The sequence below is a fragment of the Syngnathoides biaculeatus genome, chromosome 14 (assembly GCF_019802595.1).
Source record: "Syngnathoides biaculeatus isolate LvHL_M chromosome 14, ASM1980259v1, whole genome shotgun sequence".
In the NCBI taxonomy this organism is placed as follows: Eukaryota; Metazoa; Chordata; class Actinopteri; order Syngnathiformes; family Syngnathidae; genus Syngnathoides; species Syngnathoides biaculeatus.
In genome coordinates, this window is record NC_084653.1 from 18,894,457 (window position 1) to 18,922,360 (window position 27,904).

At 40.0% G+C, this 27,904-nt stretch overlaps 1 protein-coding gene across 1 annotated transcript in view; it reads left to right on the forward strand.

Annotated features, from left to right (window-relative positions):
* Positions 1-3,755: 3,755 nt before the first annotated feature.
* xpo4 (exportin 4) overlaps positions 3,756-27,904 on the forward strand; it is a 38,183-nt gene continuing 14,034 nt past the window's right edge. The window contains exons 1-8 of the mRNA XM_061840762.1: positions 3,756-3,885; positions 8,137-8,242; positions 9,037-9,178; positions 10,511-10,649; positions 10,738-10,854; positions 11,073-11,225; positions 18,256-18,369; positions 24,467-24,624. Of these exons, the coding sequence (XP_061696746.1) occupies positions 3,820-3,885; positions 8,137-8,242; positions 9,037-9,178; positions 10,511-10,649; positions 10,738-10,854; positions 11,073-11,225; positions 18,256-18,369; positions 24,467-24,624 (995 nt within the window). The 5' untranslated portion in view covers positions 3,756-3,819. The remainder of the gene's footprint in view (positions 3,886-8,136; positions 8,243-9,036; positions 9,179-10,510; positions 10,650-10,737; positions 10,855-11,072; positions 11,226-18,255; positions 18,370-24,466; positions 24,625-27,904) is intronic.

Consider the following 27,904-nt stretch of genomic DNA (forward strand, 5'->3'; position numbering starts at 1 on the left):
TGTGACATGAAAAGAAAAATATGAAAATGAAGTCAATGTAATTTTACAAAAAGAAAAGCTTTACTGTTATGTTAAACCATATTACAGGAGAAAACAGAATATTTAAAGAATAATGTCATTAGTATTTTTTTTATAAGTCACAACGTTCAGACAAGTCGTACTGTTATGAGGGGAAAAAAAATCAGTTATCTGAGAGGTTGTCTTTCAAGAAATATGTAACTGCACAAAAATATATGAAGTCATTTTACATGGAAAAATATTTCAAGAACAAAGTCATCATGATGAAAAGGCCAAACAAATCTTTTAAAAATGGTACACAATTTACTTTAAAATGCCTGGTTTGACAAGAATGATTTTTCAAGGAAATCTTGTAATGTTGCATAGTAATGGATTTCTCTTATTCAGCTTTATTTTTGCAACTTTACAACTTTTGCTTTGCGACATCAGAACTTTGGTCTTGTAATAATACACCCCTTTTTGCAGCATGTACTGAATTCACGCAGCTTTACAACTTAAAACTTGTAATGACTTTTTTTTGGGAAATTTTAGCATTTTGATATTTTACTCTGAACTTTATTATTACAGCTGTTTGTTTCTGTGATCTTTATAATTGAATTCTTTAATTTTTCTGAACTTACTTTATTCTTGTAACCTTGCAACTTCATTGTCATAACATTTGACTTCATTCTCAACATGAGTACACTATTCTCTTAAAATTACAATTTTGTTCTCATGAATTGATTTTTTTTTTTTCTTCTAACAGTGCGATTCATTTCTCATACTATTACAACTTTATTTGGTTAACATTACAACTTTATTTTTGTAATGCAACAATTTAATTTTCAGAATTCAATGACTTAACCATCAACACATTACATCTTCATTCTTGTAATATTAACACGTAACATTTGAATTTTTTCATCACAACTTTCCAACTAATTTCTCAAATTTTATATATATATTTTTTCTTAACGTGTGGCCCAAATACTCCTTTGTTGGCAGACAGTTTTCATATTTATCAAAAAAGCTTCATAATTTAAATGTTTTGAGAAGGGTGGTGGACAATCTGCAGAAGCAACTGAATTTTTTTGTCAGTATTCCCAACTAATCCCTTGCGTGTGACTAGCAGGATGAGGTGGTGTGTCTTTTTTTTTTTTTTTTTTTTTTAACTTTATCATGCTTGGACAATGACTGTAACCACAATAGCAAAATTGCCCATCATGTTCAACTTACTGCTACCAAATCAATAAAAATACCAATGTATGTGTTTAAAAAAAAATTCCCCTGTTTTACGAAAAACATTTTCACTTGGGCAACGATGCTATTTGGTTGACGAAATTTGGTCTGTGTGTGTATGTTCATGTTTGTGTTGCCTCCATTTTGTGGCCTTTTTTTGTTTTTACTGCACTTGTTCTTGTGTACTTGTCTGACTTGTTATCGGGGCAAAAAAAAAAATGTAAAAAAATATTTTCAAAAACAAACATTTAGGGGTTCAATGTTTAAGATTTACTGGCCCTTTAAAAATACAACAAAAAGCTTTATAAGCAACTGTTTTTTTTGTTACAAAATGATGACTGACAATCATTGATTTTTTTTTTTTCTCTTTTAATTATATGCATTTGTACCCCTCAAGGAGCGTGTGTAATGTATATTAATCGTGAATTTATATTTATACAGATATACATATTTTTTTGTATCTTTCCCCGTCTCCCCACTTCACTTTTTCTTCCCACTGTGCTGTCCAAAATTGTATGCATTATTATTATTATTATTATTACTAGCAAAACAACTTTTTCTTTTCTACATTCATGTATGAACTGAGACTTTGTTGATGCGGCTGTCTTTTTTTTTTGTGTGAAATGTTATGTATAAATTAAATTAACCCACTCAAGACTCCTGACTGCTTTGTTTTTTTTTTTTTTTTTTGTGCACGCTCAAATACGCCCATATTTTATAATAAAATATATAAAATCAAGATGTGTTTTTTTACAACAAGAAATTTAACTGAAGTTTTATTTTTGTTCCAGTACAATTTAAAAAAAAAAAAAAATTTGCACTCTTTGCAGTTTCTTGATGCTGAATCACGGTTTCATATGACAAAAGCCATTCTAATAAAATTTCATTTTTTCATTAAAATTACCAATCCAGTAACCTACTGTGATGATAGTTAAAACATATTTTGTTGCTCTATAGAAGTAAACCTATGTTACCAGTTAATGACGTCAGAAATTGTTTTTGGTGTCCACTGTATATGTATATACAAATATATTCATCAGTGTGTGAATTGGTTATTGTTGCGTTCATCTGAGATGACACGCTGTGGCGACCCCGAAAGGGACAAGCCGAAAGAAATTTCTTCTTCATGGCAGTAGATTAGTGCCACCAGGATTTATTTTGAAGTGTAAAGTGAAATAGGATTTGAATTTGAAATTTAAAGTGAAATGGGATTTAAATTTGAAATGCCACAGAAAACAGATTTGAATTTGAAAAGTAAAGTGATTATATTTCAATAGTTGCTACAATTCGCTGTCTGAAATTCAACCGGCTAAAATTTGCTATATAAAACTCATCGTCTGTGCCACCAGACAGAACACTCAGCCAATCGCAGTTACGCTTTATTGGTCACGTGACGTCACATACGAAGAAATCGTAACTGGATTGGCTGGGTGTTCAGTTCTGACCTAAAGTAATCCTGCCTGGTGGCACAGACGCTGAATTTTAGACACCGAATTGTAGCCAGTTGAACCGTTAACATTGAAAAGTTACACTGCAAAACAACTATTGAAAATTTGATCACTTAACATTTCAAATTCAAAACCGGATCTCTGTGGCATTTCAAATTCAAATCCTATAAATTCAAATGCTGGTGGCACTAATCTGCTTGTATAGAAAATGACTTTGTGTACATTGCCACTTTATGCAGCTCACTGTCTTGCCTTACAGACGTACTGATGGCTTAAACCAGGGGTGCCAAACTCATTATTCTCGTGGGCCACATTTGACTGTGAAACAAAAATATTGAATTGTGTCATCATATATACATCATCAATTTATGAACTAGTTTTGGAATCAGAAATCAAAGGTGATGTTTTTTCCCCCCAACTATTCATGTTTGTCATGTCACTATCCAAGCCGCTTATCCTCAAAAGGGTTGCAGGAAAGCTGGAGCCTATCCCAGCTAGCTTCAGGCGAAAGGCGGACTACACCCTGAACTGGTCACCAGTCAGTCGCAGGGCAGATATCAACACAGTCACTGAGCGGGAATCGATCCCACGCTGCCCGCACCAAATGCAGGCGTGTGTACCACTCCACCATCAGTGACTCCCTATTCATGTTTGGAAACACAAAAATGCTTGTAATATCTCAACTTTACCATTTACGACACACAACAATTTCAAGTTTTGGTCCCAATTTTTTACACGAATCATGGAAATCGACACTGTAGGTTTGGCTTAGCGGGCCACATAAAATCATGTGGCGGGCCGGATCTGGCCCCCGAGCCTTGAGTTTGACACCTGTGGCTTAAAGAAACGAAATAATACCACACGAGGCGGCATTTATACAAACGTCTTTTTTCATTGGCGCAATTTCCAGTTTCACTCTCCGGGTTGTCTATCATGTCAACGTCTTAGCGAATCATCAACCTTTGTTCATGTCTGACCAGCTATCGGTGAGCTAATTGTACAGATAAAACTTAGCACACTCGCATTGGCGCTAGTAGCGAACTGTTTTGCTTTTTTTCGGGAGGGCTTTCGTGTGAAGTGTGTTACCCATAATGCCTTGTACCGCGTTCGCGTCATCTTTGAGGGCCCGGCATCCATGATGGCGGCGCTCAGTACGGCAGAAGTCATCAGCCAGCTGGAAAGTGCTGCCAAAGTTTTAATGGTGAGACGTGACATGCCATCCTCGCGGCCGACGCGATGCTTGATAGCCGAATTCGAGCGTCCCGAGGCGACTCTCGCCAGGGTTCGCCGTAGCCTCCTTTTAATGGCCACACTTTGAATCGGAACGTTGCGTGGCCAAGCTTGTTCTCCTTCTTTCTTTTCCCAAACCTAATATTGGCATCGATAGCCGGCCTCCGCTCGCCTTTTGACCCGCTGAGCTACACCCGGTTGTTCGACCAAGTTCCACGTTTCGTATGGGTATCACGTTAGTGTCAAAGTTTACAAAAACCAACAACAGCCCCACAACCACGACTGAGCGAGTAAACTCTCTTTCAAAGCAGTGTAGCAACTTCATGCCCGGCCGGGTTAAGCGTGCAGGAGCTCCCAGGCAGACCGTTGGCTTCTCAGTCTTCAATGGAGCATCCCAAAGCTATCTGCGTGGCCCCCAGAATCTTCCCTAGTATTCACAACCTCATCTGAGACCCAAATCAAATAGATCTCAACATGGCAATGTAATTCCACCAACTCTGAACTGTATCGTCAAAACAAGCAGACTCCCAAGTTAGCTACACTCATCTCGAAAAGCATTGGAACGGCCGGGTCAGTTTCTATGTTCTAGCTGCTTACCGAAGACAATTTGAGTTGCAAATCAAATGATGGCTATGAGACAAATGTTCAAAATTCTAGCTTTTATTTTATGATATTCAAATTGAGATATGTTCAAAACAAAACAAAAGCACCTATCCCCAAATTTTTTTCAAAATCATGAGTTCCTGCCAAACTATCAGTATTTGACACTGGTGTATAATTACTGTATTGTACAGATAACAATGTCCTACCCCGATATCGCTTTTTTTTTTTTTTTTTTAACCAATACTGTAGTGTCTTATGTATCTGTGGGAATCAAAGTAACTCATGATTAGAAACTATCACAATATTTTCCCAACAGTACAAATTGATACGAGAGTAGAGCGATACAAAAATATAGACTGTTTTCAACTGACGTCACACCTTCTGATTTAGAACGCGGGCGCCAACTTGGTTTGGTGAATTCACGTAAACGCACGTAACTAAGCAGAAATCATTTCAGAAAGGCGTATGAAAGGGGGCGCATTGCTATGTTATTGGTTGCTCAAACGAAAGTGGGTGTTGTAAAGCGTCTTTCTTTCGACTGCCAGCTGTGATCGAGAACCAGTGCAAGAAAATGGAGCAGTTAGCAACCGAACGGCGACAACTGTGCCTGTCTCGTCTTAGCAGAACCGATCTAGCAGCCAAGCACAATACTCGTGTGTGAATGCAAAGCATGTCTCCAAAATCTGTATTTTCTGTTTTATTATAATAAGTTTGCAAAAACGAGTTACCGCACCGCTAGCTGTTTCGTGAGTTGAGTTAAAAATGTAGCTGTGGAAGTGGAGAAAAAGGTGCGGCCCCCAATTGGGACTCGTCCCGCTCGAACCTCTCTCTCTCTCTCCCTCTCCCTCTCAGTAACAAGAACAAAAATAATAATCTACACCTCTTTCGTTGGTATAATGAACAATTTAACACAACGCTGACTATAATAACGCGGTACACTAACCTTAGCAGTGTGCTTACAATGGATACCGCCGCATGACAAAGCCAGCCATTGATGAATCTGTTGTAGGCCTCCAGATCTTTGTAATTCTTGAGTTGGTCCACGGTATACGTGCTTGTCGAGAAGAGGAGATGGTGGACGATGTCTGGATAGGTTACCGACGCCCACATTTTTGTGCTCCATTTGGGTTTCTTCAAAGCATATGGGTCGATATTGTCGATCAAAGCCCATTTCTTGTCGTAACGGTTTATTGAAACAACATCTAATGAGCACTGATAACTTTCCAACGTTTTTTTTTGCCATCATGCATCACTTTTAACAGTCGTACGAACATTTGTGTAACTCCGGTGTAGATGCAAAAGCATTAGAGTGAACCCATCCAACACGGCCACGTGCCCCGTATGTAGTCACGTGGTCGAAAACAGTCTATGAACAAAGCTGAAGATCGTTACGCATGAGTTTTCTAACAAAGATTTATGGACTGGTAAGACCAATATCACCCTCTCCCAAAGTGATGGAAAGGCTGATCCAAAACACACAAGCTCATCTATGAAGCATGGTTGAGGTAGTGTCATGGCTTGCGTTTGCATGGCTGCTTCTAGAATGGGTTCACTCGTCTTTGAGTTTGTAACTCATGATGTTAGCAGCAGAATAACTTCTGAAGTCCACAAAACCATACAGAAAAAAATGCACACAAAGCATTCAGGAGGGGCTTCATCATGGAACCAGACAATGACCCAAAACATGCTGCTAACACAACATAGGAGTTCATGGGGGAGGGGCAGCGTGAAAAGTATTAGACTAGCCAAGTCAATCACTGGATGTGAACCCAATAGAGCATGCATTTTTAGGTTCCGAAGAGGAGACTGAAGGGAGAAATTCCCAAAAACAAACAAGAACTGAAAGAGCCTGCAATAATGACCTGGAAAAGCATTTCACATGAAGAATGTTGCATTCCTCATTTGAAATGCTGGTGTAATCAATGTACCGCAGGCTTGATGCAGTTATTGAAAGTAATGATAATGCCACCAAATATGAAACGTTATCCACTATGATTTAAATATTGTCTGTTGGAATACTTTTGCTCACTTGAAACGTGGGTAGCTTCCAACGAAAGGTGGCTGTCATGCCACAGCTAGATATAAAGAACCACAAAATGAAAGCTGGAATTCTGAACTTTAGTCTTATGTTCATCATTTGATCTGAAATCCAAATGTCTTCAGTGTACAAAAACAACAAAGGACTTGACTCTGACGTTCCAATACTTTTGTAGGGGACTATAAGTACCAAGGTTGTATCGTACTGTCAGCAATTCCAAATCCTCTCATTTGCAAGAAGTTTTGGTGTTCAAAGACAACAAACTGCCAACACGTCAAACCGTTTCACAGACGCACTTTGAACTATGTTTTGCGTAAAACAAAATTGTTGATTCTGACGCAAGGACACCTTATAATGATTTAAGAAAAACCAATGAAACATTATCACACGAGGGAGTGATGTTTTACTCCTCAGAGCTATTTCTTGGGTACTGATTCATGCTGTGTTCATGATAAACCCTTCTGAGGCTGATTCAGGTTCAACTACAGGTCAGTTGTTATTTATATTATCGCTGCAAATACCCATTACTTTTGTAATCAATTAAATTGACTTAATAGTTTTCCCATGAACTGATTATGAATCAGTTACTCCTTTCTTTGGTCTGTATCGTGATGTTTTTGAAGACGATAAATAGTTGCAGTACCGTAATTTCCGGACTATAAACTGCGACTTTTTTCAAACGCATTCAACCCTGCGGCTTATGCGGTGATGCGGATAATTTGTAATTTTTTTTATATAGCCGCAAGGGGGTACTCGAGCAGGAAAGGTAAGAGTGAGACCAGTGGAATATATGTGCCGAGGAAGTGACTTTTACTGGTATGTTTTTTTTTTTTAACCTATTAGCGCTGCGCCAGCGTTAGCACTGTGTTACTGCCATGTCTCAGTGATTTGTACCAGTTTTTTTTTTAACCGGCCCTGTTAGCGCTGTGCTACCGTGTTTCTGCTGTGTTACTGCCGCGTCTCAGTGATTTAGGTATGTTTTTTTTTTTTTTTTTTTTAAACCAGCCCTGTTCATAGTACTACCGTGTTGTTGCTATGTTAAGCTAAGCTAAGGTATTAAAACTTCAAAAACTCTTTCTGTGTACCGTCTTTCTTTGTAAATATCTCGTGTTTCAATGTGGGTTTCAATGTGGCCACTTGCGGCTTTTTCACAGGTTATGTATGTACCAAATGGTATTTCCTTTACAAATTACTGGACGAGGTTCATTATCCAGTGCGGTCTGTAAGCCGGAATTTACAGTAATAATGATAGAAGCCCAGAAATGTTTGTAATGTTATGAAAATGAATTCATATTTACGTTTAATGGTTTTACTTTTTGCAGGAAAAAAGTCACAATGCTATGAGTACAAAATTGTGCATTTTCACAATTAATGGCTTGTTTTGATTATTTAGGTAGGGGTTCATTTCTTTTATGTAAAAAGTCGGCTTGCGGTCTCAAAATGTTGCCACTTGTATGTTTTTAACAGTGAGGCCTTTTTCCTCTTTTGAAATATAGGTTTATTCCCAAGATGATATAATGAGTTACAAGTTGTTATTCTTGTCACTTTACAGACAAATCTCTGCTACGTTGTGTTTTACAGGCACCGCCGTCCATGGTGAGCACAGAGCAGCGCCATCATGCCGAGCACATCTTTCTCTCCTTCAGAAAGTCCAAGTCGCCCTTTGCCATTTGTAAACACATCTTGGGTGAGCAAAGTTTTTAGAGTTGATGAAAACAAACCAAACCACAAAAACTCAAATTGAAAAATCTAAAACCTTATAACCCCTGAAGTTAATGGTTGTAGCTTATATTAATTTGGATAACAAACGACTGATGATTAATCATTTTGAGTGGTTGGAAAAAAAAGCGTGTTTTCAAGGATAAACATACAGAACATATTTTTTAGAAAACTGTTGTTTTATGGGACAAAAAGACATAAAACTCAAAGAATATGGATTTCTTTTTTTTTTTTTTTTTTGGACATTTTTTAAAATACTCTAATCTTATTTTTGGGGTGAAAACTTTTTTTGAGAAAGCGGCATTTTTAAGGTAAAAAGTCATATTTTTTTACAGTCAGTCGCCTTTTTTTAAGGTCATCATACTGATCAAGAAAAGAACATTTTTCTTGTCATATTTTTCAAAGATTTTTTCTGGGGGGGGACAAGGGGTTGTAGTTCATATATTTTCGAAGCAAAAGTTATCGGATTTTTTTTTAATAAAAAAAAGTAACATTTTTAGGCTCAAAAGGCTATCATTTTTAACCTAAGTTAAAAAGTTGTATTTTTCTCAAGAAAATCTCTTGATATAGTTTTCTGGGCTTTTTTTTCCTTTTCCAGATTAAATTAGTGTACTATAGGAGTTTTTTTTTGTTGTTGTTGTTTTTAGGAAAAATATTTTTTCTTTGTATTTATTTTTCTTTCCTTTTTCATCTAATGAACCCTCTGATAATTGTGTCTGAAGAGAAGGATTATCCATGATAAGTGTGTGCTCCCTATTCCAGAGAGCAGCAAAGTGGACTATGTGCTGTTCGAGGCCGCCACTGCCATCATGGAAGCGGTGGTGCGGGAGTGGATTTTGCTGGAGAAGTCCAACATCGAGTCCCTCAGAGCCTTCCTGCTTTCATACGTCCTGCACAGACCCAAGTAAGGAAAACAGAAGTGTGTGCAAGGCGAAAATAACTCGGAGGTGAATTTAAGGTGGAAATACAGGTGCAGGAATGTTAGGTTTGTAATAAAGGTGGAAGGGTGTTGTTAATGTGGATATACAGGTTGGTGGATGTTTTCACAGTGGAAAGAAAAGCAGAAAATGCTGTTTTAAAGGTGGAAATGAACATGCCAATGTGTGTTTAAAGTGGAATTATGCGTGATGAGATGTTTGTAATGTGGAAATAAAGGTACACATCTTCATTTTTAAGGGGGAAATGAAGATGAGGTGGGGTGAGATGTTTTTAAGTCCCACCGAGCTCATTTTCATGTTTTGTTTCTAAATAAATGAGATATGTTTTGTGCTGAAAACGTGAAAATCTTAGCCTCATCAGTACATAAATCTTCTTTTCCTTATGGCTTGTCCCGTAAATGTTGTTCCAAAACTTTTGTGGCTCATCGATGTGCTTCTTTGCAATATCCAATCTGGCCTTCCTATCCTTTATGCTGATGAGTGCTTTGCATCTTGTGGTATGTTATTTCTTCTCTAAAAATCGTACCAAATGCTGTTCTGCCAGTAGCTTGCTGTTTCTTTATGTACTGTATATAGCATACACATTGGTATGTTTTTGTGTATTGGTCCATGGACTATTTTAAAGTTATTTGCCAATTTATTTTATTAATTATTCACAATTAATTAAGAACTCAGACGTTCATGCAACAAACTGTTGCCAACCATTGCCAATTTGAAATAATGTCCTGTTTAATAAAAAGATAGAAATGAACAAATGTTTTTATCCAATTAATCAAAAAATAATCGTTTTATTAATTGATTATTAAATGAAGCCCAAGTAGAAATTGAAGTGGAAAGTTTTACAGTGAGCATTCACGAGTTCAGCGATTTCCCGATTGTTTTTTTTTTTTTTTTTTAAACATGTTATTCTTTGCAAAACTCACATCTTTTTCAGTTTATGTCTGCAGGCTAAAGCAATCAAAGTGTTGCTTTGGTGCCATCTTGGTACCAAGGAACTATGTTGAAGTGGAGGAGCTTCATTTAGACAATTATACTAATTTGCTCCCATCTAATGGGATCCACTCACAAATACCTAGCAGATTTTTGCTATTTTTGGTGGCACTTTGGTATGTAAGGTCGAAATGAAGGTGCAGGGTGTGAGTTTAAGATGGAAACAGGTGGTGAGATGGTTTTAAGGTGGGAATATGAGCGATTTTATTTTTTGGGAATTAAAAGGCGTTAAGGTGGATGGGCGTATGAAAGTGCAAAGGCTTGCTGAAAGAAAAGCTAAACAAAAAGTGAACCTTTTACCATTTTAGTTTGCAGAAGTACGTGCGCGAGCAGATGTTACTGGCCGTGGCCGTCATTGTCAAGCGCGGCACCCTCGACAAAACGGTCAGCTGCAAAAGTGTCTTCCTGGAGGTCGGACAGCTTATCGGCAGTGGGAACCCCAATGTGGTAACGAACTACACACACTGCGTCGGATCCCGTTGACCAATCTTTAGGAGCAGAACATTTGTTTGATCGTGCTTTGGTTGTTCTGTAGCAAACGCTGGCCTGCTCCATCCTGACTGCGCTGCTGAGCGAGTTCTCCAGCTCCAGCAAGACCAGCAGCATCGGACTGAGCATGGAGTTTCACGGTAGCTGTAAACGCCTCTTCCAGGTGGGTCTCTCTCTCTCTCTCTCACACACACAAGCATTCTCCGTTGCTGGTAGCTAGTGTATATTTTGAATTTTATAAAATTGAATCTTTTATTTATTTATTTATTTTTTTGTGACAAGGATTACTATTGTATGTTGCAATTGTGTGCATTTAAGATTGTAATTCACCAATTTAGCCACCAAGTGGAGCAATTTGACTCTTACTGCGTTTTGCATCAGGAGGAGGGTTTGCGTCAGATCTTCGCAATGACCATGGAGGTTCTGCAGGAGTTCAGTCGGCGGGAGAACCTCAGCGCTCAGATGTCCTGTGTCTTCCAGCGCTATCTGGCGTTGGCAAATCAGGTGCTCAGCTGGAACTTCCTGCCGTCTAATCATATCCTTTGCTTTATGGTTTAATAACAAGGTCTCCAGTCTCGCCAAAGTAGTCGAGTTAGGCAAAGTGTAAGGATGTGTCAAGGTGGTCTTCATGTTGATAATGAGGGCGATTAAAATTATTTACATTTATATCTTGCAAAATAAATTGACCAAAAAATTTAAGAAAAATATTTTGATCAAAAAAATGAAAAAAAAAAAATATTCATGAAAGCCCACAATGATCATATGGTATTTTTGTAATAATTAATTAATTATATCTATAAGTTAGATTTTAAGAACTAAAACTATTGCAGTTCTAGAAAAATTGTGTCCCTAAAAACACTTACAAAATTCCAAAAACTTTTTTTCATTTCATTCGTAGTTTCAAATTAAATTTTATGCCAGGAAAAACAAAGGACCAAGATTTTTTTTTTTTAAAGGTATTGTTACAGTTTTAATAAACTGTTTTTTTCTTGGGTTTAGATATTTAATTAAAAATATATATATTAAAAAATATTACAAGTAAATACATTTTTGTTGTCTTTTCAGGAAAAAAAATGTGCTCAAGCCATCTATAATGCATCATAATAGCCACACAACGGAAAAATGGAATACTTTTTACATACATTACATTTTTCTGTGCCTGTGCATGTGTGCGCTGGCCAGGAATGGATACATGTTGGTGACTTTGAAGTCCATCTCTATCGTGCACATGTGTTGTCTGTGCAGCTGGCCTCTTGTTGAGAGAATCCTAACCACCCTGACATCTGATGGGATCTGGATCACTTTCAAAGAGGTGTGTGTGTGTGTGCGCGCGTGCTTGTGCGCACGTGTGCATACCTTGCCTCACTTTTACAGACTGCACTTGATATGCATGAAGTGTATTTGTGTGTCTTCCGAAAGACTAACTTTGAAAATTATCTGTGTGTCTGTGTATGGGGGTTTGCATACGCAGTCGTGAAGTTTTTTTATAGGACAGTTGAAACATTGTAGTTACTCAATCCAAAAAGTGGGTGAGAAAAAAACACATCACACATGAGGTGGGTGCATGTTATTCTTCTGATTGGTCCATATACCGTATATCCGGACGACAGCGCATCGGTTAATAAGCCACCCTCACTCTATGGAGCATTTTTTTTTTGCCCCATACATGAGCCGCGCTGGACCATACGCCGCAGATACACATTGTATGTACTGGTACTAGTTATTCCCCCTCCTCCTGTTCACTCAACCCACTAATGTTGTTGTCTTCAGTATCGGAGTCTCCGTCACACACCATTGCAGTCTCTCTGTTCCTCTCAATGTCATTTTCATCTCCAATGTTCTCCTCATGTAGCAGTCCAGCCTTTCAACTGTTGGTGATGGTTGATTCTTTCGCACTCCTCCACGCTTTTTAGATCCATTGGCAGACCCCAGAAATGGATGACCTTCTCTCTTATTCTCCTTGGCACAGTCTCGTTTGAAAATGGGCACACTTTAACCCGTTGACAGCTTTCTCTCTATACATGAACCGAGTTAATGCTTTGGTGAAAGGTGAACAAAGTTGCTCCTTGACGTTGCGGAGTGCATCAGTTTTGGCAATCAGCAGGCTACTATAGTACAAAGCTTCCTTTGCTCTGGATAGGCTTGTTCTACAGCATTCGGTCGTGGACTTCATTTTAAGTTAAATTTGCCGGCTTCTCCTTATACCGTATGTTGTGTTTCGTTTAGAGATGGCGTTTGTAATGTCGTGGTTTCACGCATTCATTCCTCAACACTTGCCCACATACTGCAGAAGGGGTTCTTCCTCTCTTCCTATCCAAATAAAACTACATTTCATGAAGCTGACATCGTATTTTCTCACAGCCTCGTGCCGTTTGCTTCTACTGCTGTTAGCGAAAGCAACACCAGCCTTCCTGCATTAGCCACTCTTCTTCTTTCTTCTCTTCAGTTTTTGTGCCGCTGCACTTTTCTGTGCGTGTCCCTCCCAGCTCCCCGATGCGGGTTCCTCTTTGTCCGGCAGAGTATTGCGCGCCACACTACACGCCCGCTCCTTACCGCGTCACTCGCCACCGGGCTTGACTCAGAGCCTCTGGGAGGGTGGCAGTCAGGTGATGGATTGGGTCACTGGGCCCCATGCCTTCACCACGCGGCCTGCATAATTGGGATCTGTTAACCCTCCATTTGTTTTCTAACAGACGGGAATGCGTGCTTGTTCAGTATTAAAGCGTAATGCTCACACTTTGGGTCCTCTTGACTTACCTGGTACTGAAGCTTCCCAGGTGTTTAGTGTTGACTTGCCCCCTCCAAACAGACACTGCTTTAGTCTAAACAAAGAGAGGAGCACTTACTGTATATCTGAGTTTTATAGACACTCACTTGCATTATTCATTCAATCCTCAGTCACACCCTGGTGGTGGTAAGATACTTGTGTAGCCATTGCTGCCCTGGAGCAGTCTGACGGAACCGCCGGGGCTGCCATTCTGTGCATATGACCTGCTGATCACCACCAAACATTCCACCGCATTTACCTTCTGGTTGCGCAGCGTACTCGTACCCTCAATGGCACACCGTCAATAAACATGAACAAGTCTTATGTTTGAATTGAAATACAGAGGTGCCTTAAGGTGTGAGATGCAAGATAAAATCAATCCGTGACCATAGTCATACCTCAAAATATCTGTATCTGAAATTATTTTTCCCTTTTGAAATAAATGCAAATTCTATTAAATGGCTTGGAGAATGGATGGATATATGGGATTCCAGTATACAGTAATCCCTCGTTTTTTTGCAGTTAATTGGCACCAGACTCACCCACGAAAAATGAAAAACCGCAAAGTAGGGGTAAATAGTGTTTTTTGTTTTTTGTTTTTTTTTTTGCTTCATAGGTCCTTGTCCTCTTGTTGGGGATGCCGTATTATACCCGGAAGAAGCACGCAAGCATGGGGAGAACATGCAAACTCCACACTAGAGAGTCCAGGATTTAAACCCTGTTTCTCAGAACTGTGAGGCAAATGTGCCTACCAATCGTACGTCGTGCCGCCATGTACAATATATCCATCCATCCAGTTTCTGAGCCACTTATCCTCACGAGGGTCACGGGAGTGCCGGAGCCAATCACAGCTGTCATCGGGCAGGAAGTGGGGTACACCCTGAACTGGTTGCCAGCCAACTGCAGGGCACATAGAGACAAACAGCCGCACTCACAATCACACCTAAAGGCAATTTAGAGTCTCCAATGAATGCATGTTTTTGTGATGTGGGAGGAAACCGGAGTGCCCGGAGAAAACCTAGATAGGCATGAGGAGAACATGCAAACTCCACACAGGCAGGGCTGTGATTTGAACCCCGGTTCTCAGAACTGTGAGGCCAACGCTTTACCAGCTGATTCACCGTGGCGCCCAAATACAACATAGACATACAGATATACATAGGTGGTCCTCAGTAATGGGAGGTTATATCTGTCATTTTCACATAGCATAAAGAATATATACCTGTGAGTATTCTCCTAATATTCATCTGCATCTGTTGTTCCACCATTTGTCTTCAATTATCAGTTGATTACAGGTCATAAAGCCACAACAGATGGTATTTCGTAGCCCCTCTGGCATTTTGCATTGAGCTTCACTGGCTTTAAGGCGAAGCTATGTGTTTGTCTCAAACATGTTCATCTTAGTAAACTTCAGATGGAAATGGGGAAAACACTTTTTTCAAGAATTGTTCACTTGGCAAATTACTGCTTATTGTCATGTGAGAACAACAAAAAATAATCCACAGTCGCAAAAAATAATTTTTTTTAAAATCCACATCTGAATTTTCTTTGGGCTGTTAAAACGGTCATTATAGCACTCCCGTCAAGACATTGTCGTCGCCCCTCCTGATGACAGCTGTGCGGTTGGAGATGGATCCAGGGGAGCCGACGACAACAGGAGACGGGTGCCGGATTGTTATTCCACATGGCGGGGTTTAGAGTGGGATGCGTCCATTAAACCCCAGCACGCGCCTTAGCATAGCGCCACACGATGGCGAGGCGGCCGTCAGGATCTGGCGTAATGAATAGAGGATACAGAAGAAGCTCGCTAATCCGTTAGCCACACACAAACACACACGTATAGGCACACAGCAAGGCCGTGTGGAGATTAGCTAGCTAATCTGTTGGCTATTTGTAGAGCCAATGAAGACACAATAAGAGCTCTCGTATGAAGAATTCCAGTTGCTTCCCGTTGCATTTTTTTTTCATTTTCAACACGGATAGTGTGTCTTACGGCGGTTACCGCTTTGCTAAATGTTAAACCTTGTTTGGGATGCTCTCGGTCGCTGTGGTTACACGACGACTGGGGTGGAAAACTGTCAGGAAAGAAAACTTGTACTTTTTTATTCATGTGGTCTCTCCTCTTTACAGACACAATATTACAGATCCCCAACCCCCACCCACAGACACACACACACAACAGAAATAAACACACCTGGTAACACCTAGGAATAAACCACTGTCAAAAATATAAAGTCAAAAACAAGCCTCACGCAATGTACCTGTCATATACAGTAATTAATGCAAGCACTTGACATGACCCTTGTTGGTCATGTAACTGTCACCTTGAACAATAAAAATAAACAGAATAATTGGAAATAATGAGCAGCATGGTGTGTGTCTGAGTAGAAATGTCAATGTCCAGCTAATGTGGTTGTTGTGTTTATGTGCGAAGGAGCTTGTAATGCTTATGGCGCTTGCGGATGAACGGACAGACGAACCTCTTGTTGACCTGAGCTCAAGCATATGCGTGTACGTGCGCACCATGCATATATAAAAGTGAGGCGTCACGACACCTATTCGGAGCCCGCGGGTTTGAAACAGCGGCAGGTGTCGTCTTTTAAAAAGCCAGAAAAGCGCCGCCGCGTCCTCGTCACTCTCTTTGCACACATTAGTCATCCGGCAAACGTGTGACACATATAGACACACACATATCTTCCATTTTACTTAACTTTCCAGCATACTGTACACATACACAAAAGAAATGTTTTACCCTATTTCTACATATGTGTGGGCTATTTATTAGAAAATAGTAATTTTTTTTTTTTCAAAGCTGGAATTTCCCCCAAATAATCCTTTTCCACATGACAAAATTTTAGTCTGTCAAGTGTATGTCATTGTCAAAGCAACACATGCCGTAATGCCCTCACAATTGACGCAATTTAGAGTCGGCATGGTGGTGAATCTGGTTAGATCGTTCGCCTCACAGTTCGGAGGACCGGGATTCAAAACCCGCCCTCGCCTATGTGGTGTTTGCATGTTCTCCTCGTGCCTGCATAGGTTTTCTCCGGGCATTCTGGTTTCCACTCACAGCCCAAAAACGTGCATTAATGATGATTTATTATTGTTTATGCAGAGCAAAATTACAGGAAAACACCAGTTTTTAGAGGCAACATAGAAAGTGGTGGTGTCCCACTTGTGTTTTCTGAAGGTAGAAAATCTCCGGGTCAACTTTGTATAACGCCAGGCTGTCTGCATGATGTACTTATCATTCTTGAGCTCTCCTGAGGCCTTGTCGGGCCCCTCTTGCCACTGTGGCGTCCTTCTCAGGGGACTAGACTGAAACAAATAACATTCTTCTGCCGGACAAAAGCTTCTTTCCATCGCCGTCATTCCGTCCCGCCTAGCCAAAGTTCACAGCGAGGTCTTCCGCCTCCACCGTGGCTATTTTTACCCCCGCCCTCTGCGTTTGACAGGTGCCAAGTTATAGACCCAAAGTGCATTGCGGCGTGCGGCGCGGGGCGTGGGCAGCAGCGGCTGGAATGCGCGAGCGACCCGGCTCCCCTCTGCTGCCCGCCACTCGGCTTTGATTGCGCATTCCTCCGCTTGCTAGTTTGTCAAGTGATGCACGCGGAATCTCAATTCAGACAAGGAGTGACAAACTGGGTCGGGAGCACTACTGACACTTTGATTGACAAGAGATTGATACTTTATTTTTAATCAGAGCAACTGTGCCTAACGTTGCTGCTTCCAACTTCCATCTCTGCTTAAAAAAAATTCCATATATCTTTGTAGCTGTATTATAGAATTATTTTTAAGATTTTTGTATTTCAGATTTATATAGACGATTTTAAGTCGTTGTCGCAATGTTACATATTACTATATATTGGTCAATGTTATGGTATTATGGTCACTTTCAAATAGGAAACATACACAAATGTTAATCAAAATATTTTGATTTTTTTTTTTCGGGGGTGGATTAGACATTTTTACAGGTGCTCCCTGTCCGTACTCCTGTGTATAGATTTCTCTGAAGTAACTTATACCTTTAAATATGTAAAAAATTATTTCAAAATGTTAATGTTATATAAAAATGTCAATTTTAAACTGTAAAATTTTGTTGCGGTTATGGCTAAACTTTCATCCACTAACAGATTATAATATAATATTATATTATATTATATTATATAGATAGATCACTTAAGTTTTCTAAATTTTATAGATTTATAGAACAAATACAATTTAAATAAGTTTTGTTTATGGTCATATTTTCATTCACTTAAACATTTGTATTACATTTTCCAACTGCTATATACATTTAAGTAAGAACGGGGGGAAAAAGTAAAATATTTAAAAGAAATTGTCACTTTATTTTTGTATTTATAACATTTAAAGGTTTATTCTTTTGTCTTTTTATGGTCAAAGTTGATTCATTTTACACATGGTGGGTCCCCCAAAAATATTCCTAGGTTCCAGTTTGTGGGAGTGAATATTTTGAACCAGTTTTGTATGATGTTCCCTGTTCATATGTTATTTTGTTTTTGTTTCGTAGACTTGAGAATTTCCAGCTTGTGGCAAAAGAAAGATAAAATAAAACAAGAGTAGGCATGATAGGGTGTTAAGAAGCAAACAGGGTGCAACCTGATTGGCTGAGGAGCAAGGTGGGGCGTGTCCCAGTAATGAAGGACTCCTGAGGCTGACCCTTTGCGCACATTTGCGCTGGGCTTGTCTCCCAAGGAGCCAGAGGAGGAGTTAGAGCAAGTTTAAAGAAGTTTACCCGACACTATGCTGCTGTTGGCCTTAACGGGCAGAGGGTCACTGGGGCGCCACTACATTGCCATGTTCGAGGCGGCACAGAATGTCATGCTCAAGCCCACCGAGACGTGGAGGGAGGCGCTGCTGGACACCAGAGTCATGGACCTCTTCTTCACAGTGAGTATGCTCCTCCTCTTCCTCCTTGTCAGTAACATCTCTTCTGCAGCCAAAGTCAAACATTTACTTTACACACACTTCCTCATGCAAGGTGTCTCTAAACATTTGGGATGAGGTATTTTGTGTTATCTGCTGGTGTCGTTTAATACTTGTTTGCTGGCTTCATGCGTTGGGTAGAAATCCAAAAGTGATTTTCCCCAATGCTAGGAAATGTTATTGTATGTTTCTTTGGTTGGTTTTCCACCTAGAGGGGCCGCGGTTGAACAAAAGAGTGGAGTTCCCCGTGTTTGAAGTTATTTTACTGTATTTAGCTATTATTTAGTCTTGCTTTTTTAGACTATCATAATTGGGACGTTGTGTTAAGGCTCCTGTTGAACTCAAAACGTGTGAGGTTCTCTGTGCTTTTAGTTGTAAGGCTATCTGTTCGAGTTTTTAACCATTGAGTGTTACTAATAACATCAGAGGCCTCTGATGATGGATGGGAAGAGGGCATATTATTCAGAATTTCATATCCCATTTGTTTGCCGTTAAATGGGCTGTTACAAAATGAAAGTGAGCAGTTTCCTGTCCTCGTGAACTTATGGGAGTATTTTAGCCGTTGTTGTGGTACTTATCAACGGGCATGTTCATTTAAACCCATCCTCTTTCCTTCCCAGCTGCACTCTAAATTAGGAGTGAGATTCCATCTGGATGGGATGTTTTGGATCATTCTTGTCAATTGTGTGAAATTTGAATTATCTGATGTAACCAGTTTAAGTGGACCGAGTGAACCCAAAAATAAGCAATCTAACAAGCTATGCTGTGAATCAATCCAAAACACTGAAGGTCCAGAATGCTAACATTGCTAACTTGTGCCGGCGTGTGTGTCGGGTTTTGGTCTCATCTGCTGCTCTGGTATTTCTAGTAGCTCAAATGTTTGTTGTTGTAGATGTCCTCAGCTGTCCCACTATGTGTGTGTGTGTGTGTGTGTGTGTGTGTGTGGTGTGTGTGTGTGTGTGTGTGTGTGTGTTTAGTCAGGGGGTCATGTCGGCCTCAGTTGGGAGTATGTCAATGTTCCTGTGTTTGTGTGTGTGTGTGTCGTGTGTGTGTGTCGTGTCTCCAGCCTGTGTATTTCTTTAATTTAATAGACTTTGCTGCTGTCTGCCGGACAGTCAGCAAGTCTGAGTGCGTGGGTGTGTGTATCCGTGTTTTGACAGTGACGTGCCACTGGAGACCTCATCCAGTGGCAGGATTAGAGATAGGAGCCAAGATTAGGATACCCTGTTAACAGCCAGGCTGACCCATCCCAACACCAGCGCCGCAGTCTCCACTTTGCTGCAGTAGCAGGTTTTCGTCTCGCCCTCAGCCTCCCCTTGGATTAATTTCACACCTTGTCATAACATCTGAGGATTAACCACTAGATATGGCAAAGGTAGACGTTAGCCTTCTCCGTGATCTCTACTTTTGCTGTGGTGCTCAGTTTTCTCCCTGCTCAAAGTGTCTTTTGAATATTGCTACATTGTTGTAAATAGTTGAGAATATGCGGTGACAAATGACAACTAAGGATGGGCGAGTACCGATATCAGGTGTTGCTCTTATACTGATTCTGGCTTTTATTTCAAGTTATCAGACACTCGTGAAGGCCGACAAATACCAGCCATTGATACTTAAGGTGAAAAAGTGTGAAATGGAGTAAGTCCTCTTCGGCATGGTGGCAGTTTGATAATTTGGGAATCATTTGCATCAGACAAAAAAAGATGTTACTTCATAATTATCTCAGTGTGTTAGTTGAAATGTTATGTGTCAAAGGTACTTAGCATTTGTGTCAAAATTACTTAGCATTACTCACTATTAGTGAGTACTTGAGTCAATTCTCACACTATCGGTCTGAAAAATTGGTTAAAATAATTGGATTTGTTCATTATCTGACAGTTTTAAATGTTACAATTTGACAAAATAATCCAAAGGTACAACGATCCTCCCAAATGGACCAGTCACAGCTTCATTTGAATTTTCAGGGTATACTTAGTACCGATATACTATAAGTGACTGATAGAGACATGCAGACTGGTTGATAAAGGTATGCACAACAAGAGCAAGTGTGAGGCTTTAAGGGTTTTAGCGAGTCAGTGAGGAAAAAGCAACAGACTGGATTTCAAACAAATCGAAATTCATTATTACTGGAAGAATTCAGTCTAAAATGTCTTCTTCCAGGACAAATGGCAGACTTCCTGTGGGAAACTGGCTTCTGGGTCTGTTGACTGGGTTTGTCTCTGGTTAATTAACCGTGCCTTTTCCGTAATACAAACTTACAGTACATTGAAATCCATTTTGTCATGTAGAGACACATCTTCCAAGGTCAAATGAGTGCCAGTCAGCATGTGCTGTGATGGAAAGACAATAGGCCGTGAGCAAAGTGTTGATGCGAGACGAACGATGGGAAAGATGAGCCTCAGAGGGAACACACACACACACACCAGCCAGGCTTTGTCTCCTATAAATAGCATCCTCATCTCCACTCTCTCCTCTTTTACTCCCAACCTCCCTTTTGTTATCCATGTCGTAAAAAACCCACCCTCTTCATTTGTGGTATCAAATGTTGTTTGTATTAACCACCTATGGACCCCCAAAGTTGGCTTGGAATCTTTTTGAAATTCAGCCTCCAAAGCCAGTTTTACTTAGCAAAGTGAGATTTCGTAGGTTTGTCTTACCATGTGCAGACCCGCAAAAAAGCCAATCCTAAAAATTCACAGGAAGTCTTCCATTTTGTTTTGAATTGACCAATTTAGGGCCTTCTATGGTTTGTTTTTGTTGTTTGTTTCTATTTGTCTATTAGAGCACTGCGCGAAGATGAAGCTTGTTACGTTAGATTTTCGCACTTTTCCTTGTATGACCGTTACTCATGTTGAAACATTATTTGAGTCATGCCCTGTGCAGTCAATAAATCATCACCTCAGGATCTAGGGGGGATTTCCTACTGTCCTCGAACACAGCATTAACATGGCATTAGCTACCTAGACAACAGCACAAACAGGCCTTCTGGGGGTTTGGCCTTCATTGATTAATTAGTGTGTATTAACGCCGTCGTTAAGTTCCATTGTGGCAGTATTTTACTCACAAAAGCACGTGCGCACACACGCACACACACTAACAATAGTCAGACATGACCGGTATGGTACACGTTATTCGCTAGTGCAGCTGCTTTGTTCCCCCCCCCCCGGCGCCCTCCCTCCTCCCTCCAGCCGATGACTTCACATCGTGGACGCAGCAGCAGCAGAAGTGTAGGACTACAGCTGCTACGGCGCGTAGGCATCTTGGGAAAAAAGGGAAGACTGGAAGTTGGGGGCATGTGCCGGCAGAATCGACACAACGGCCGGGGAGGTAGAGGATGTCCAGATGTGTGCGGTGTAGCGTCATTGGAAACACGGGCTGCTGAGGTGGCCATGACTGAGATCACATCGGGATGTTTTTCCACTCTGGGGTTGATTGAGGCTGTCTGTGGGCTTTAAAAGACCTCACTGACTGTGTTTGTGAGAGAGAGAGAGAGAGCGGGGTTGTTCGCTTAAAGTCATCTGAGGGTGAGGCAGGACGTTTTACAATTGTGCTTGAGCATGCGCTTGGACTGAAAACTCACTTTTTGATGTATATTAAATTAACCCCTTATTTTGTGCCATTTGCTTCTTTTTCTTTTGACTATCCTGGCTATGTTTAATTAATAGAGGTTGAATTTGCCTGATTAATTTTTTAAATATGGTAGAATTGTCATCTGTCATCAGCCTACTATGGCAAAGTGACACAAAATGACACGTTTGTTCCTAGCAACAAGAAAGTCCCATTGAAAACCATTTGAAAATGCAGTTTTCCCAATTCAAAACATGCAGCAACGTTGCACACTTTTTAGTGGTAAAAATGAGTTCCCTAGAGACAAAATATCACACATTTTCTCCCTGCATCAAAATATTCAGGGCATGCAGCAATGTGTCTGGCTGTTGAAATAAGAATGTGCCCCATGTAAAATCAGAGAGTGTGTATGTGTCCATCATCTCTGAAGTTCTGTCTGTTAGCTGCAACAGCAATACAGTGATCCCTTGAAATATGAGTGACCTGACTTTCGGATTTTTTTTTTTCAAGTGAAATATCATTTTAAAGGACTAATAGGGGACAAGAGTCATCCGTTAAAGCGATATCTCTATTGATGTTAAAAAAAAATATATATATTTTTTTTTGTCGTCAAAAAAAAACATACATCTGTTCCTAGAAACGAAAAAGATCTCATTGAAAAGTTTTCCCCATTCAAATCATGTAGAAAACTTGCTGCCTCATCACTATCGTGGTAACTGTGTTGCTACTGATGTACTATGATGCACTATGTAAATCAATCAATCAAAATCTAAAGCCTTTGATGTCATTATATTCTGTGCATACAACAAAATAATGAGCACTTCTCCACAAGGCGCTTGCGTGAATAAAATGGGATAAAAATAGAAGAGTATCTTAGGTATGAGGTAAAATAACAGATAAAATAAGTACGTACGTCGAGCGTTAGTCAGCCAAAATTGAGGGTTTTCAAGCATGAGCTGCCTTTTTAATGTCATGCCACTGCAAATCAATTAGATTTAAGGCCGGTCTTTGACTAGGCCTTTCCAAAACCTTCATTTTATTTATTTAAAACATCCACAAGTTGACTTGCTGCTGTTTTTCGGTTTTCCGTTACAGAACCTGAGTGCGCTTTACCATACTGTTGGCTGAACATTCTACTTCAGGGTCTTTATTTGCCAAGTATGTCAAAAACATACAAAGAATTTGTCTACGATAGTTGGAGCCGCGCTAGTATGGCAAAAATATCGAGTTCAACAACAGACAGTCAATTGAGACAAAGACATTGTGGTAACAGTTAAGGTGGCTAGTAATCTGGCACAGACGGGGCATTTTTTTGATAATTTTGCAAAGGATGCTTTTAGAGCAGTTCGAATGTCTAATAGAGCAGAGCAATAGTTAAGTGCAATGATCATTGTGAAAAGGGTGTCAAGACTTCAAGGGATGTATATAATTTAAAGTGACCAGTCGTCTGATTATCTGGGACAATGTCGATTGTGCAAATGTTGCAGATATTCATCACTGCCAGTGGTGAAAATACTACTCAGGTACGAGAGGCTACTATTTGTCAACGAGATGTTCACATGGTGCAGCTTGGTGAGACTACTACAGTGAGTGCACCAGTAATATATAATAATAATTGGCCCGGAAGAATGTGACAAACTCAAAATAAAAAAAATGGTGGCATGTTGCTGTTAAATTGTAAGTTAGCTGTTTAAGAAATTTCACCAGTTTTGATTATGCGTTGCAGTCAGAGTTTTTCCTTTTTTGTAGCAGCACTAAACCGGACTGTAATCGAGGTACATGGTACTGATTCGATTAACGCTGTGCAGTACTGTCTCAGCAGCTCTCGTGGCAGGGCTTGCCTCCTTAGGAGCAGCAGTATGTACATTCTCTGCTGGGCTTTTTTGAGGGTGGAGTTGATGTTTGTCTCCCACTTCAGGTCCTGAGAGACTGTAATTCCCGGGAACTTAAAGGTCTCGTCGGTTAACACAATACAGTACATTTGGCCAGCGCAGGGGCAGCTGTGGTGAAGGATGTCTCATGAAGTCCAGAATCCTCTCTATTAGAATAAAAGTATACACTTCCTTACCTGTAGCGTATTCTAACCTGTACTGTATCACAGAACAACTGTGGTTTCTTTGTATTATAATTGAAATTTATTGAGACTCAAAGTTCATCAGTCAAACAGAACAAAGTTTCGAGAGGAACGAGAGAAATGAAGACAAAACACAGAGTATTAATTGTAAACACGATGAGAAAACTAAATAATTACATATTACATGAGCGTATATTTTATAGGATGGATATTAGATGAGGAATTACGGTACAACTTTTTTTGTTGTCCACAAACTAATTGAAATACAATCAAAGCATGCAGCATATCATGCCTTATGCTGGTGTTTGCAAGTATTTCTCTGTACTGAAGTGATAATCCTCTCAGTATCATCATTTGGTAATGTTTATGTATGTTTTAGAGCAATGTAAAACATAATTAGGGTCATCGGTGCTTTTTGTCCAGGTTCACAGGAAGATCCGCGAGGACTCGGACATGGCCCAGGACTCTCTACAGTGTCTGGCCCAGCTGGCCTCCATGCACGGGCCCATCTTCCCGGACGAGAGTGCCCAGATCTCCTACCTGGCCCACCTGATAGAGGGCCTACTCAGCATGATCAACGGGTCAGTAGACACAGGATGACAAAAACTGAAATCAAACTACTTACCTGTTGGAAGCACACATTTAATGTAGGGACGTCACCACGAAAAGCCAATTAAAAAATAAATGTTACAATAATAATGATGCAGACTTGATTGTAATACACGCATACACACAACGTGCCGTGCAGAAATAAGTTAGCACGATGGTCACAAGCAAGGAGGTCCAAAATTTGGGATTATATTCAACAAGGAAGTGGAATGTGGTCCAAAAATGTTGGTCTAAAATCATATACACAGGAGAACCTATCCATGTTAGTTAATTAGTTATTCAAGGATTTGGGGAGTTTGTAATATCAACACACACATTAACACAAAATATGGCATGAAATTTGATCCCCATACTCTTAGATTAGTCCAATAAATCTCAAGACTTGTGAAATATAAACACAATAAGACTAAAAGTACAATAATATAGCCTACTATTGGTTGTTACAACGTATTATAATGGTTCAACAAAAGGTCAAAGATAGACACAGTCGCCGGTGCGTTAATTTTTCTATGGAAATTATGTACGTAACCCAAGTTGTTCGTAAACCAAGTCACGCATAATTTGAAGTTTGATGTATTGTCTCTTTCTCATGTCCAACATCTCTCAGACTAATTCAGGGAGGGTCAAAGCATCCAGCAACGATTTCATGCTTTTTCCCTTTTCTTTTTCCATTTTCTGTCTGGCATAGGTAAAAAAAAACAAAAACACTTAAAATCCCTTTTACCCCATCCCAGGCTTGAAGCAAAGTGCCTCAGGAAATTTCGCTGGGTTTTGAATTGCGACTTTAAAGCTGTTTATTGTTGTTACCTTTTTAAAAGTTGTCTTTAGACATGTTCATGCAGCTTGGAGGTTTCCCAATCTGTATTTAAAGAGGTCACCTTCAACTGTGTCAATTGGTGACATTCAGAAAATGAATGGAGTTCTCGCTCCACATCCGCATTGAATCCACCCTTACACACACACACACACACACACACACTCTTCCACTTGATCTGTAATCACCTATTCTTGGAGCTTCCCCCCAATTGCCTCATCGGAAAACCACGCGTCGCGGAGCTGGATGATCCATGCTGATTGGCGCAGTTCTGCTCACACTTTGGCCTTTTACTTTCCACCCCATGTGTGACCGGGAATGTCGCTTTTTAGTGGAGAAGGAAAGTCCAAATGAGGGTGGGGGCGAGGAGATTCTGGTGATATATAAATACAGTTGGAGCAAGCTAGAAGTTTACATACACTGTGCAAAAACACGTTTAATTTTTTTTTTCTCACTGTCTGAAGTCGAATCAGACTAAACATCTCCTGTTTCCCGTCAGTCAGGATCACCAAAAAACGTTTAAATGCCACAATAACGAGAGTGAGACTTTCTGAGAGGTCAAAAGTTTACATACACAAAAAGTAGCATAATTTCCGGCCTATAAGCCGCGACTTTTTTCACACACTTTCAACCATGCGGTTTATGCGGTGATGTGGCTAATTTGTGCATTTTTTCTAACGGCCGAGCGGAAAAGGTAAGAGTGAGACCGAATATATGTACCAAGGAGGTGACTTACCAGTGCGGCCCTGTTAGCGCTGCACTATCGTGTTACTGCCGTGTCACAATGATTTTAGCGCGACGGCATTAGCGTTAGTGTGGCGGCGCTAGTGTTAAACTCTGTGTACCGGCTTTCTTTCTAAATATCTCATGTTTTAATGTACGTTTCAATTTGGGCACATGCGGTTTAAAAACGGCTGAGGCGTATGTATATACCAAATGTTATTTCCTTTACAAATGTACTGGGTGAGGCTTATAACCAGGTGCGCTCTGTAGGCCGGGAATTACGGTGCTATGTCCTGAAAGAACATGGGGTAGCCCAGATGATGAGGTCGTGGCTTTGCAAGCTCCTGATAGGTTAATTGACAGCACACCTCAAATATTCTGCTTCCTTGTTTGACATCATGAGAACAGCAGTGCTGCACGGACGTGGGGTTCTAAAGAAACATAAAAAAGACAATTATGATTTGACCTAGAGACAAAGATCTTAACTTCTGGAGACATGTCCTGTGGTCTGATGAAACTAAAGTGGAGCCATTTGACCACAATGACCAACATTAACGTCAGTATCGCAAAAGGGGGAAACTTGCAAGCCTGAGAAGACAAAAACTGTGTGAAAACTGTGAAGCATGGATATGGCAGCATCATGTTATTGGGCTGTTTTGTTACAGCAGGAACTGGAGCTCTTCAAAAAATTCTCACATTATTGAGGCATTTAACTAAATTAAATAATTTGGGTGATCCTGACAGAACTGAAACAGGAGAGCTTCATTCTGATTTGACTTCAGACAATGAGAGAGGAAAATAATGCAATGTTTTTTTGCACAATATATGTAAACTTCTGGCTTCGTGTGTGTGTGTGTGTGTGTGTGTGTGTGTGTGTGTATAATTGGTAATTTAATTTAGTTCAATAACAGCATTTTTTTGTAGTCTTACCTTTTTAATTTTATTAATATTTAGTGCTTTGAATGAACATTTCCTTGCATTTCCCCCTCTTTTTAAAATGTTTATACTTATAAAGGGGTGAATTCCATTCCATTCCCAGTTGAGCCATATACCTCCATGAAAATTGCTCCTTGGAATCAAGTTTGAGGAAGACGCCACCCGCAGGGATTTTCCACAGCTGCGCGTTGCAATGCAGCGGTCCCACTTTCACGCAGACCCCCACACCCCACCCGACCCCGCCGTGGCAGCACTTGAAAGGGGGGGATTGCACGCCACCCCACTGCATCGTGTTGACTCACTGCTTATTTATAGTTTTAATCAGCCATTTTAACGAGGCCTGGCCCATTTCCATATGCCTTTTGGTCAAGGTGACGAGGACACAGAATTGTGTAGCAGCAGGTGGGTAAAAACAGGACATTTGATAAGCGCTAACAGTTGTAATGTGTAGTGTAAAATAGTTTATCCGCCACAGAAACATCACAAGTATAATAAGAAGCTAGGAAATTCAGGACCAGTAATGCAAAAAAATCAAACTTTTTACATCCAACTCTTTATGATGTTAGATGTAATGGCACCAAAAAAGTGTACAGTATTTTCAATACCAAGTGTTAGTGCTCCAAGCCAACTGGGATTCACATTTATGTTAGCTTCCTTTGTTTTCATGTATTTTTGTTCTTCTTGTTTCTATGATTTTGTATTACTTTTGTTTAAATTAGCTCTAAATATTAAAATGTCTTTATTTTGGGGGGATTTCGAAATTTTTTTTTTTTTTAAAT